The sequence below is a fragment of the Arabidopsis lyrata genome, assembly GCF_000004255.2.
Source record: "Arabidopsis lyrata subsp. lyrata unplaced genomic scaffold ARALYscaffold_164, whole genome shotgun sequence".
Classification (NCBI taxonomy): Eukaryota; Viridiplantae; Streptophyta; class Magnoliopsida; order Brassicales; family Brassicaceae; genus Arabidopsis; species Arabidopsis lyrata.
This window is the reverse complement of record NW_003302438.1, coordinates 1,201-15,851: the sequence shown is the minus strand read 5'-3', so window position 1 is coordinate 15,851 and position 14,651 is coordinate 1,201. Positions and strand designations below refer to the sequence as shown.

The following is a 14,651-nucleotide window of genomic DNA, read 5'->3' as shown; positions in this document are numbered from 1 at the left end:
CCCGGAAATATAAGTATATAGTTATAATATATTAGTAATATTTATACTTGGTGCAATATAAGTGCCTAATTATTGGGATGTTACAATTTTTTGGGTGTTTAAGTTACTTTTGGCTAGATTCGGTTAAAAAATATTTGGGTTTTATAGATTTTTGAGTATTTTTCAATACTTTGCAAAGAGTCGGATACAAAATTTTTAATATTTGGATACTTCGGGTAAACCCGAATCCGAACCCGAAATATCCGATCCGAACCTGACCCGAACCCAAAGTTTTAAAATACTCGAACGGGTCTTAGTTTTTATACCCGAAAAATCCGAACCCGAAAAACTCGACCCCGAACCCGACCCGAATATCCGAACGCCCAGGCCTAATAACATATATACCCTTCATTAGTGATTTAGTTGACATGGTCTTGTGTTTCAGGTGCTTACATTCTGCTGTGATCCTATACCGGTGTTCAAGAACCTGACTCAACTATCAATTAAGACTGGCCCGGAACTAGGATGGGAATCGTTGCCAGGTCTGCTTAACAAGTCTCCACTGCTAGAAACCCTCTTCCTCAAGGTGATAAATGAAACCTCTGTACCTCCGCAGGTGGAGAGGAGATTTGAATGTGGAGGAGGAGCTGATGAAGATAGAAAGACATTAATGGAGCAGGTGAAACATTTCTTGGAGGAAATGAAACTTGAAGAATAGATACAAGACGGCCAGACATAATCTGCTCTTCTTGAAAAAGTTACTCGCCCAAGTACTCATTGATCAGCCTTGGTTTTCAAAGTTTGGGATCTATAGTTTTAATGTCAATCTTTTGGTTTCCGAAACCAAAACTAAGTAGATTTTGTTATAAGCTACAACTGAAACCCCTTTTTCTAAGTTTTCTAAAGTTTGGGTAAGTTTGAAGAACCAGTGAACTATGAGAGATAATGCAATCGTTGACAGGTGTCCAGTTTAATGCAGTCTTCGACAGGTGTCCAGTTTTTTTATGTTGCGGTCGGAGTAGAGAGTAGCTACCTCCTTGCATCACGTGAGATTCTTCCTTTATCCTTAAGCAATTAATAGGACTAGATCGAAACCCGCGCTACGCTGCGGAATACTTTTTAAAAAAATTTTATTATTCAAACAATCAAAATCAAAGTAGTATAATTGCAAAAAAAAAAAAATCAAAAGAAAGAGGATATGATTATGGTCTAATTACAAATATGTTTACTTGTCTAAGAGCTTGATAACATATAGGCCTGGGCATATTATCCGAATCCGAAGAACCGAACCGAACCCGACCCAAAAAACCATATCCGAATCCGAATCCGAAGTTTTAAAATACCCGAACGGGTTCTAAACTTCACAACCCAAAAATCCGAACCCGAATCCTAACCCGAACAAGTATCCGAACATACCCAAAATATAAGTACATAGTTATAATATATTAGTAATATTTATACTTGTAAAAATTTAAGTGCCTAAATTATTTGGATGTTAAAATTTTTTGGGTGTTTTAGTTACTTTTGGCTAGATTCGGTTAAAAAATACTTGGGTTTTATAGATTTTTGAGTATTTTTCAATACTTTGCAAAGAGTCGGATACAAAATTTTTAATATTTGGATACTTTGGGTAAACCCGAATCCGAACCCGAAATATCCGATCCGAACCCGACCCAAACCCAAAGTTTTAAAATACCCGAACGGGTCTTAGTTTTTATACCCGAAAAATCCGAACCCGAAAAACTCGACCCGAACCCGACCCGAATATCCGAACGCCCAGGCCTAATAACATATATACCCTTCATCTTTGTTATGCTTTGAAGAATATAAATAAGGTTATCCACATAAATTCAGCCCATAAGATAACATAAAGAACACTCAAGAATAATAAAGTTTGTTACATTGACTTTATTATTAGAATCAGTCAATTTGTCGATCACGAGAGACATCAATCTCTTTCGAGAAAAATCATAACTGTCTGGATTTAAATTCAAATATATATATATTTTTATATAAGAATACATGATTTTGATGAAACTTATTAGATAAAGACATAAAGTTAATTGAACACAAGTTATGAAAATTACATGAATATATAGAAATAACAAAAGATGGGTCATGCTTTGTTATGGGTTCTAAAAATGAATAGGCTAAACAATTCACAAACATTTGTTAGAATAATTTGGTTCGTGACTTAAAATTAGAATGTTTAAAGATAAACAGTTACATATTATTGATCATACGGTTCTTAGCATTTGAAGAGAGCCTTGGAATCATCTTTCTCCTTGTCTTTCTTTAAATTTATATTTACCATTAAGTGCTCTTGGAACAGAGTAGATCCAGCGTTTGAACCGGTGTGAGATCACCTTCATTCAAAACATAAACCACAAATACATAGTCAATTCTTAACTTTTTGATATGCTGAATTATATACTCTTACAAAATAGATCACTAATAATAACTAATTAATCAATAACATTTGTGACATTTTCATCAAAATTTATAAACAACAAAAAGAACATAGATCCAAGATAAGTCAATTGCAATTGCAAATTTTACTTGGCTACACATCTTTATGGTTAGAACATAGAATAATTTGACCATTTCTCCTCTATAGATTTCATTTGTGAACATGAACTAACAAAGCTTTGCGCTTCATATGTAGATGATCAAGTGAAGCAAGATACGTGTATAATAGAAACATAGAGATTCACCTGATTCGGATTTGACCATATATCTTGAAGTAAGAAGACAAGATAAAATATCAAAAAAAGTGTGAGGTTACAATCCTAAGAGTGTAAGGTTCTTTGCTGCTGTGACTTTCTGCTATTGAAAAAAAAAAAAAAAAACACAAACCAATTTAACAATTGTAAATTCTTAGGAGTAAAGAATCATAAGGCATTGAAGTAAAAAAGAGAAAGATTACAAACCTAACCTATGACCATACATTTTGAAGTAGCAAAGATTTATCTTTCAAACCCAATTTAGCAATGAGAAAGAGCAAGTGTAGCCTATGATCTTATGAAACCCCTTAATCAGCTTGTATCTTGAGCTTTTATATGGTGATTTTTTTTAAAGCTTTTAAGTAACACAGACCTCAAAACAAATTGATGATTTCACTTCAAAACAACTTTAGCACCAAGAGCTTTCAACTTCTAAACGATCTTCTCACCCTTTTCTTTAGACAATCTAATATTAGTATTTACAATATCATTTAATACTATTAATTAATTAAATAAATAAACACATTGGGTTAATGAATATGGTTTGAATGTAAATTATGGTCTGGTTTGGGTCCTTTTGGCTTTGGATGGTTTGTTTCGATTCGGTTAAAATGCTCACCCCTAATAATATTGATCCGATCTAATTAGAAAAGTGAATTATCTTAAAGTTAAAAACTGTTCATAGTGTTCAGATTTTAACGAACAAAAATACACAAAATTTTTTTTATGTAACTAATTATTGTGATCTAATAGTAAAAAAATGTATTTAAAAAAATCAAAAGATATATTAAATATTTTCGTTTGATTCAAATTATGCTTGTGTAGCACAAATAATTTTAAGAGAAAGAATCTAAGGTTTTTTATGTATAATAATCGCTGAAAAATATTTACAAATATCACAGTATAAAAATAATCTAACATTTGTAAAAAGTTAAACATATACTAAAAACATAAAATAAAAACAAACAAATACAAAGATTAACTATACCATATTTGTTTTGTAAAAGTAAGATACAAATTATTTATCAATGTATGAATAAATAAAATATTAAAATACGAGCAAAGGTAAAATACAGAATCCGAAAAACTTTTAAATTTTACCATAAATATTTTTATTAAAACAAAATTAATTTACAAAAATATATTCGGCATAAACCACTCGTTAAATTCACCTCATTCATGTTGTTCACTAAAACCCATTTTATGTCAAAAAACTTTTTTGAAATATAGTTATTCTGTTGTAAATATTAAATTATGAAAAAAATTAGAAATTCATTTGTCATTATCAAAAAATTTAAAAAAATTGTGTGTATTATTTTTTTTAATTTGAATGGTTATTTTTTAAAATTATGTGTTTTTTTTAATAAAAATGATGATGTGGCGAGCTGATGTGGCAAGCTGTTAAGCTGATGTGTATTAATTGAAATGTTTTGATTGGGTAAAATTTTTAATGATGTGTCACCTCCAGAACGGCTCAAAAAGCTGATGTGTCACTGCTGGAGAGACTTTTAATGTTTTTATTGTATTGATTTAGGAATTTAATACAGAAACGTATTATTTTATTTCTTATATCTCTTCAAAAGCTAAACATATTATTTTTCCTCTTATTCATATCAAAAACTCTTCCTATATAAAAAATTTAATTTTCAAAATTAATAATTCACCTGACCGTAATAAATATCAATTTTATCGAGCAAATTTTGATATATGCATATAAAAAATTGTTCTTTTCTCTTACAATTAACTAAAACAAAATATTTACATATGCTAATTATGTACATTTGAATATTTGAATTTTTTCACTATTCTTTTAACCAAAAAGGTAATCTAACTGAAAAACAAAATAAAAATTATATGCAAATTTCCATGTGTTATTGATCTATTAGATTTTGGAACTTAGATTTTGGAATGTATAAAAAAAGGTTAATCTATTTATCATCGATATTAACCAATAAAAAATTAGTGTAATGTTAAAAAAACGATATAAGTTATTTAATATCAATTTTATTGGATAAAAAATCTATTTGTTGTTGTATTGTAATTTTATTCATAATTAAGTGAGAAAAAGAGGTGAGTTTAAAAGAATGAATTATATTACTTGGGTGAAAATATTAGTATATTTTTAGTTATGTATTATTTCATAAATTTTAACGTATTAAAAAATTATTACTTAAGAAACTACAACATATAAAAAGAAGGGAGACTCACAAAAATGCCCCTTTTTCAATATCCCTTTTCAAAAATGCCTTTTTTGGCTGTCCATTTTTAAATATACCCCTTTTATGTACAAAATGACTAAATTACCGTTCTTTTAATAAAAGATATCACAAATATGTAAGGAAATATAACAAAATTAGGTCAACAAAATACAAAATATTTTTTGGCGGGAAAAGTGATCCCGCAATTTTTCCCGCCAAAACACTTGTAAAAACCTTTAAAATACCTTGTAAAATTTTCCCGTAAAATTTTTTCCCGCCAAAAATTTTTTTTTACGGGAAAAGTGATTCAGCAATTTTTTTGGCGGGAAAAATTTACAAGGTATTTTAAAGGTTTTTACAGGGTATTTATAAGGTTTTACAATGTATTTAAAAGGTTTTACAACGTATTTATAAGGTATTTATGTTGGTGTCGGATCTCGCACACCAGACCCGGTCTATTTTATCGAAGGCCCATCAACTTGCGGAGCCCACAAAACTTCACATATTGGGCTTATGAAGAGGTTAAATGCTCACAAAGTCAAATAGTCAAATCTTAGCATTGATTTGTGATAAAGTTTTAATTAATTGGTGAATTAATTCTCCAATTTATGGCAAATTAATGGCCGGAATTAAGAGAGGTCATATGTTACGAAGAGAAGGGGAGGCTATAAAGAGAAGAGGAAGAGATCGTTGGAAGGAGAGAAATTTTTTTCGAGAGAATCATATACATTACTTTTTCAACTTTTTTGCTCTTAATCAATCGATACTCGAACTTGCCGAGACTAGAGACCCATGCAAATTTACATTTTCTTGTATTGCGGATTCCGACATCCACAATTTGGCGCTAGAAGGAGGGGAATTCTAGTCTTTTACTCCAGAGTATCGATCGAAGATGACAAACATAGCGGATTCAGATTCAGTCCTCGACGAGATCAAGAGAATGCTTAAGGATCTATCCTATAAGATTGATCAGCAGCAGCTTGCTAGTGCTGCTCTGTCCGAAAAGCTTGCCGCGTTCGAAGAGCATAGCAACAGCCAGCTCGCGGTCCTTACTACAAGTTGTGCCGAAATCAGGTCAGCTCATAATGCTTATGCAGATCGGGTTGATACTATCCTTACAGGAACATTGCGGACTACTGGACCTCGGGGACGTTTGAATTTTCATGACCAAGGAACCTCAGAAGTCCAGGATCCACAGATCGTCGCCCAAAGCGACAAGTTTGGTTCCACGATGTACATATAATCTTGGATCGTCACAAAGACAAGGAGACAAAGACGATATTACGCGGCCATGGTGTTCAGTTCACTTTCTACAGTGAAGTGAATTCAGTTCGCTGAAATTCAAGTGTTGAGTTCTCTCTTCACAAATTAATTTCAGCTCCCTCAACAGGCGTTGAGTTCACTTCCCTGGGAGAAACGAATTCAGTTCGCAGCCATGGTGTTCAGTTCACTTCTCATAGAGAAATGAATTCAGCTCGCTGTCAAGGTGTTCAATTCACTTTCCATAGTGAAGTGAATTCAGTTCGCTGAAATTCAAGTGTTGAGTTCTCTCTTCGCAAATTTATTTCAGCTCCCTGACTATGACGTTGAGTTCACTTCCCATGAAGAAACACATTCAGCACGCTGTCTCGGTGTCCAGTTCACTTTGCACGGAGAAGTGAATTCAGTTCGCTGAAATTCAAGTGTTGAGTTCTCTCTTCACAAAAATTGATTTCAGCTCTCTGAAATGGCGTTCAGTTCACTTCTCATAGAGAAATGAATTTAGCTCGCTGTCAAGGTGTTCAATTCACTTTCCACAGTGAAGTGAATACAGTTCGCTGAAATTCAAGTGTTGAGTTCTCTCTTCACAAATTTATTTCAGCTCCTTCAACAGGTGTTGAGTTCACTTCCCAGGGAGAAACGAATTCAGTTCGCAGCCATGGTGTTCAGTTCACTTTCTGCAGAGAAGTGAATTCAGTTCGCTGAAATTCAAGTGTTGGGTTCTCTCTTCACAAAAATTGATTTCAGGTCCCTGAATTGGCGTTGAGTTCACTTCCCATGAAGAAATACATTCAGCTTGCTGGAAGGTGTTCAGTTCACTTTGCACGGAGAAGTGAATTCAGTTCGCTGAAATTCAAGTGTTGAGTTCTCTCTTCACAAAAAATTGATTTCAGCTCTCTGAAATGGCGTTTAGTTCACTTCTCACAAGGGAACGAATCCAGCTCGCTGTCTCGGTATCTAGTTCACTTTCTGCTGAGAAGTGAATTCAGTTCGCTGAAATTCAAGTGTTGAGTTCTCTCTTCACAAAAATTGATTTCAGCTCTCTGAAATGGCGTTCACTTCACTTCTCATAGAGAAACGAAGTTAGCTCGCTATCTCGGTGTCCAGTTCACTTTGCACGGAGAAGTGAATTCAGTTCGCTAAAATTCAAGTGTTGAGTTCTCTCTTCACAAAAATTGATTTCAGCTCTCTGAAATGGCATTGAGTTCACTTCTCATAGAGAAATGAATTCAGCTCGCTGTCAAGTTGTTCAATTCACTTTCCACAGTGAAGTGAATTCAGTTCGCTGAAATTCAAGTGTTGAGTTCTCTCTTCACAAATTAATTTCAGCTCCCTCAACAGGCGTTGAGTTCACTTCCCTGGGAGAAACGAATTCAGTTCGCAGCCATGGTGTTCAGTTCACTTTCTGCAGAAAAGTGAATTCAGTTCGCTGAAATTCAAGTGTTGGGTTCTCTCTTCACAAAAATTGATTTCAGGTCCCTGAATTGGCGTTGAGTTCACTTCTCATGAAGAAATACATTCAGCTTGCTGGAAGGTGTTCAGTTCACTTTGCACGGAGAAGTGAATTCAGTTCGCTGAAATTCAAGTGTTGAGTTCTCTCTTCACAAAAAATTGATTTCAGCTCTCTGAAATGGCGCTTAGTTCACTTCTCACAAGAGAATGAATCCAGCTCGCTGTCTCGGTGTCCAGTTCACTTTCTGCAGAGAAGTGAATTCAGTTCGCTGAAATTCAAGTGTTGAGTTCTCTCTTCACAAAAATTGATTTCAGCTCTTTGAAATGGCGTTCAGTTCACTTCTCATAGAGAAATGAAGTCAGCTCGCTAGAAAGGTGTTCAGTTCACTTTTCACAGAGAGGTGAATTCATTTCGCTGAAATTCAAGTGTTGAGTTCTCTCTTCACAAAAATTGATTTCAGCTCTCTGAAATGGCGTTCAGTTCACTTCTCATAGAGAAATGAATTCAGCTCGCTGTCAAGGTGTTCAATTCACTTTCCACAGTGAAGTGAATTCAGTTCGCTGAAATTCAAGTGTTGAGTTCTCTCTTCACAAATTAATTTCAGCTCCCTCAACTGGCGTTGAGTTCACTTCCCTGGGAGAAACGAATTCAGTTCGCAGCCATGGTGTTCAGTTCACTTTCTACAGAGAAGTGAATACGATTCGCTGAAATTCAAGTGTTGAGTTCTCTCTTCGTAAAATTTATTTCAGCTCCCTGACTATGGCGTTGAGTTCACTTCCCATGAAGAAACACATTCAGCTTGCTGCAAGGTGTTCAGTTCACTTTGCACGGAGAAGTGAATTCAGTTCGCTGAAATTCAAGTGTTGAGTTCTCTCTTCACAAGAATTGATTTCAGCTCTCTGAAATGGCGTTCAGTTCACTTCTCATAGAGAAATGAATTCAGCTCGCTGTCAAGGTGTTCAATTCACTTTCCACAGTGAAGTGAATTCAGTTCGCTGAAATTCAAGTGTTGAGTTCTCTCTTCGCAAATTTATTTCAGCTCACTGACTATGATGTTGAGTTCACTTCCCATGAAGAAACACATTCAGCTCGCTGTCTCGGTGTCCAGTTCACTTTGCACGGAGAAGTGAATTCAGTTCGCTGAAATTCAAGTGTTGAGTTCTCTCTTCACAAAAATTGATTTTAGCTCTCTGAAATGGCGTTCAGTTCACTTCTCATAGAGAAATGAATTTAGCTCGCTGTCAAGGTGTTCAATTCACTTTCCACAGTGAAGTGAATACAGTTCGCTGAAATTCAAGTGTTGAGTTCTCTCTTCACAAATTTATTTCAGCTCCTTCAACAGGTGTTGAGTTCACTTCCCAGGGAGAAACGAATTCAGTTCGCAGCCATGGTGTTCAGTTCACTTTCTATAGAGAAGTGAATTCAGTTCTCTGAAATTCAAGTGTTGGGTTCTCTCTTCACAAAAATTGATTTCAGGTCCCTGAATTGGCGTTGAGTTCACTTCCCATGAAGAAATACATTCAGCTTGCTGGAAGGTGTTCAGTTCACTTTGCACGGAGAAGTGAATTCAGTTCGCTGAAATTCAAGTGTTGAGTTCTCTCTTCACAAAAAATTGATTTCAGCTCTCTGAAATGGCGTTTAGTTCACTTCTCACAAGGGAACGAATCCAGCTCGCTGTCTCGGTATCTAGTTCACTTTCTGCTGAGAAGTGAATTCAGTTCGCTGAAATTCAAGTGTTGAGTTCTCTCTTCACAAAAATTGATTTCAGCTCTCTGAAATGGCGTTCAGTTCACTTCTCATAGAGAAATGAATTTAGCTCGCTGTCAAGGTGTTCAATTCACTTTCCACAGTGAAGTGAATACAGTTCGCTGAAATTCAAGTGTTGAGTTCTCTCTTCACAAATTTATTTCAGCTCCTTCAACAGGTGTTGAGTTCACTTCCCAGGGAGAAACGAATTCAGTTCGCAGCCATGGTGTTCAGTTCACTTTCTGCAGAGAAGTGAATTCAGTTCGCTGAAATTCAAGTATTGGGTTCTCTCTTCACAAAAATTGATTTCAGGTCCCTGAATTGGCGTTGAGTTCACTTCCCATGAAGAAATACATTCAGCTTGCTGGAAGGTGTTCAGTTCACTTTGCACGGAGAAGTGAATTCAGTTCGCTGAAATTCAAGTGTTGAGTTCTCTCTTCACAAAAAATTGATTTCAGCTCTCTGAAATGGCGTTTAGTTCACTTCTCACAAGGGAACGAATCCAGCTCGCTGTCTTGGTATCTAGTTCACTTTCTGCTGAGAAGTGAATTCAGTTCGCTGAAATTCAAGTGTTGAGTTCTCTCTTCACAAAAATTGATTTCAGCTCTCTGAAATGGCGTTCAGTTCACTTCTCATAGAGAAACGAAGTTAGCTCGCTATCTCGGTGTCCAGTTCACTTTGCACGGAGAAGTGAATTCAGTTTGCTAAAATTCAAGTGTTGAGTTCTCTCTTCACAAAAATTGATTTCAGCTCTCTGAAATGGCATTCAGTTCACTTCTCATAGAGAAATGAATTCAGCTCGCTGTCAAGTTGTTCAATTCACTTTCCACAGTGAAGTGAATTCAGTTCGCTAAAATTCAAGTGTTGAGTTCTCTCTTCACAAAAATTGATTTCAGCTTTCTGAAATGACATTCAGTTCACTTCTCATAGAGAAATGAATTCAGCTCGCTGTCAAGTTGTTCAATTCACTTTCCACAGTGAAGTGAATTCAGTTCGTTGAAATTCAAGTGTTGAGTTCTCTCTTCACAAATTAATTTCAGCTGCCTCAACAGGCGTTGAGTTCACTTCCCTGGGAGAAACGAATTCAGTTCGCAGCCATGGTGTTCAGTTCACTTTCTGCAGAAAAGTGAATTCAGTTCGCTGAAATTCAAGTGTTGGGTTCTCTCTTCACAAAAATTGATTTCAGCTCTCCGAAATGGCGTTTAGTTCACTTCTCACAGGAGAACGAATTCAGCTCGCTGTCTCGTTGTCCATTTCACTTTCCACAGAGAAGTGAATTTTAGTTTGCTGAAATTCAAGTGTTGAGTTCTCTTTTTGATTTCAGCTCTCTGAAATGGTGTTCAGTTCACTTCTCATAGAGAAACGAAGTCAGCTCGCTAGAAGGGTGTTCAGTTCACTTTTCATAGAGAGGTGAATTCAGTTTGCTTAAATTCAAGTGTTGAGTTCTCTCTGAACAAAAATTGATTTCAGCTCTCTGAAATGGCGTTCAGTTCACTTCTCACAGAGAAACGAATTCAGCTCGCTGTCACAATGTTCAATTCACTTTCCATAGAGAAGTGAATTCAGTTCGCTGAAATTCAAGTTTTAAGTTCTCTCTTCGCAAAAATTGATTTCAGCTCCTTGAAATGGCGTTGAGCTCACTACCCACGGAGAAACGATTTCAGCTCGTTGCCATGGTGTTCAGTTCACTTTCCATAGAGAAGTAAATTCAGTTTGCTGAAATTCAAGTGTCGAGTTCTCTCCTCACAAAAATTGATTTCAACCCCTGAAATGGCGTTGAGTTCACTTCCCATGGAGAAAAGAATTCAGCTCGCTAAAAAGCTCCCTGAAATGGTGTTGAGTTCACTTTCCACGGAGAAACAAATTCAGCTCGCTGAAAAGGTGTTCATTTCACTTTCCACAGAGAAGTGAATTCAGTTTGCCAAAATTTAATACATGGAGCTCAAACCAGCTGGTTCGGATCACCTAATGCCAAAATCTCACATGGCACCCAAAACCGAGGTTTACATCTCGCATATCGTAAAAAGCAAGCTCGCCTTTAGAAATTGTATTCGTTTGTTGAGTCTGAGCACGACTTAACTATGTTAAAGAAATGTCAAAGTCAAGATCCCATCTTGCACTAAAACCGAGATCCTGTCTCGTATCTAAAAGCCGAGATCCCATCTCGTATCTAAAACCGAGATCTTGTCTCGAATCTAAGCCAAGATCTGATCTTGTATATCTAAAGCCGAGATCTAATCTTGCACCCAAGCGGAGGTCTAATCTCACGCCTAAAGCCGAGATCTCATCTCGCACCTAAGCCGAGATTCCATCTCGCATCTAAAGCCGAGATCTAATCTTGCACCTAAGTCGCGACTTCATCTCAGTTCTAAGTAGAAAATTATTTCTTTCACTCAAAAGATCTCATCTCACTACACCACTACGATGATTTTAGTTCTCCAAGCAAATCAGTTTACTCGAAGAACTGGGGGGGCTAACTGTTGGTGTCGGATCTCGCACACCAGACCCGGTCTATTTTATCGAAGGCCCATCAACTTCACATATTGGGCTTATGAAGAGGTTAAATGCTCACAAAGTCAAATAGTCAAATCTTAGCATTGATTTGTGATAAAGTTTTAATTAATTGGTGAATTAATTCTCCAATTTATGGCAAATTAATGGCCGGAATTAAGAGAGGTCATATGTTACGAAGAGAAGGGGAGGCTATAAAGAGAAGAGGAAGAGATCGTTGGAAGGAGAGGAATTTTTTTCGAGAGAATCATATACATTACTTTTTCAACTTTTTTGCTCTTAATCAATCGATACTCGAACTTGCCGAGACTAGAGACCCATGCAAATTTACATTTTCTTGTATTGCGGATTCCGACATCCACAATTTATAAGATATTATAAGATTTTACAAGGTATTTTATAAGGTTTTACAAGTTATAAATACCTTATAAAACTTTATAAGTACCTTGTAAAATCTTTTAAAATACAGTGTAAAACTTTACAAAACACTTGTAAATACTCTGTAAAACCTTTAAAATACCTTGTAAATTTTTTCCGCCAAAAATTTTGCCAAAAAAATTGCGGAATAACTTTTCCAGCAAAAAAAATTTTTTGGCGGGAAAAATTTTTACGGGAAAATTTTTACAAGGTACTTATAAGGTTTTACAAGGTACTTATAAGGTTTTATAAGGTATTTATAACTTGTAAAACCTTATAAAAAACTTGTAAAACCTTATAAAATAGCTTGTAAAATCTTATAATATCTTATAAATACCTTATAAATACGTTGTAAAACCTTTTAAAATACATTGTAAAACCTTATAAATACCCTGTAAAAACCTTTAAAATACCTTGTAAATTTTTCCCGCCAAAAAAATTGCGGAATCACTTTTCCCGCAAAAAAAAATTTTTGGCGGGAAAAATTTTTACGGGAAAATTTTACAAGGTATCTTAAAGGTTTTTACAAGTGTTTTGGCGGGAAAATTGCGGGATCACTTTTCCCGCCAAAAAATATTTTGTATTTTGTGGACCTAATTTTGTTTCAAATAAAGGTAAAATGGTCATTAAAAATTAAAAGAGGGCAAACTTAAAAATAGACTCTTAAAGAGAGCATTTTTGAAAAGAGGTATTAAAAAAGGAGCATTTTTAACAATTTCTCTAAAAAGAATTCATATTAAAAATAATGTTGGTTTAAAAAGTTTTTTTATAGGTCTAAATATTATAAAATTCAAATGTACCTCCTCTAATGCAAACCCATAATGTTCTCGACATGATCCGGGCCAGTCCAGATTGTAGAAGCGTATCCCTTACGGTTTCCATCCTCCGTATAACAGTTTTCAAGGTCAACATATCGCATACTGTTTCCCTTTAAATCATAATAATAGACACGTAACTTGTCGTACGACCAGTACACTGACTTGACAAGAACGATCTCACCACCACGAGTAGTACCCGCGATGCTCCAACTATGAAAATCCTCCTTCTCACATAAGAAAAATTTGGACCATCCTTGTGTTTCCATAACCCATATTTCAACTACCCTCTCGCAAGAGATGAGTCCTAACTTCTCTTGGTAGTTGATCAAAGTCGAATCGCGATGCAAATGCATCAATACTTTTGGAGCCTTGACATGATCAAATTTCTCCAACCTAACATCAAAACTCATCAATTTAATATCTACAAGAAAAGGAGGATTGCGAGTCCCTTCTCGGTAATAGATAGTCCCGTTGATGCAAACCACACCTAACAACGTCTGGTGAGGTCTAATATCGTGTTGGATGTTCCTCCACTGCTTTGCTGTGGGATCTCCCAATGTGAAAACTTGACAACTCCCATCCCAGGTGCCTGTTGGTAGGAAGATTACTTTGTATTGATTCTTGATAGGGTCGTATCCGAAGAAGAAATCACAACTGTACATGTGCTTATATTTCAACTCTGGTAAGTCAAAGGACTGCCTCGTGGTAGGGTTATATATAACTACCACATTCGGAAAATGAGACCAACAACAAACCAAGCCGCGAACGGATTGATGATATTGTCCAGGGACTAATACTAATTCTTTGTCAGTATTTCCAGGGCAAGTAGTAGAAGAGAAGGCTATGAAACTTTTACAAATTCTATTAGGAAAACAATTTGAAGAGACGAGGGAGATGATATGGGCGTCACGCGGAGGCTCATTCAAAGAACGAGTGATGATCGAGTCTATCAAGTCTCTACGGCTGCTGATTATTGATGACCACAGCTTAGAGACACATTGGAACCTCAATAGAGATTTCGTCGGAAGTTTCTTGAGTATCTCCACGGTTACATCAAGAGGTATATTGATAACTCCACCGTGACGAAGTCGTGTTGGCGATGGTAAGGTCTCGTGGCTGTTCTTCTCTTCACGTCCTCTTTTCATCACCTCTGTTTTGTGGAAACCCTATAGATAGATAATTAGCATGCAAGAACATATATGTATGTATAATTAGGAAAAAAAAGCTTATGTATAAAAGGAAACAATATTAAAAAGAAGAGAAATATATAAATTTTCCTTTCCCTCTTGTGAGACCATCTCTTTTCCAATTTCTAAGATTTTATCCATCTGAGACACTTTTATCTGATGAAAAAAAAAGACACTTTTATCTACCTCTTTGGTTTTTTTGTTTTTTTTTTTTGTTTTTTACGTATACATATGTTTTCCTTTTTTGATGCAATTTCTATAGATTATGACCTTTTTCATTTGAGATATCGATTCATGGTTTTTTGAAAGTCTTGGCTAATTTAATTAACTAGGTGATTGCCCGCGCGCATGCGCGGGAA

At 35.6% G+C, this 14,651-nt stretch overlaps 1 protein-coding gene and 1 long non-coding RNA gene across 2 annotated transcripts; one reads left to right on the top strand and one right to left on the bottom strand.

Moving 5' to 3' along the window:
- Positions 1-207: 207 nt before the first annotated feature.
- On the top strand, positions 208-967 carry LOC110226239. The gene is made up of 2 exons (XR_002330291.1): positions 208-521; positions 596-967. It is a non-coding gene; the product is annotated as an uncharacterized LOC110226239 (long non-coding RNA).
- Positions 968-13,034: 12,067 nt separating this feature from the next.
- On the bottom strand, positions 13,035-14,272 carry LOC9298860 (probable F-box protein At3g56670). The gene has a single exon (XM_021017075.1). It carries the CDS (start codon positions 14,248-14,250, stop codon positions 13,093-13,095), a length of 1,158 nt encoding a protein of 385 aa, XP_020872734.1. The 5' UTR covers positions 14,251-14,272; the 3' UTR covers positions 13,035-13,092.
- Between the last annotated feature and the right edge of the window lie 379 nt (positions 14,273-14,651).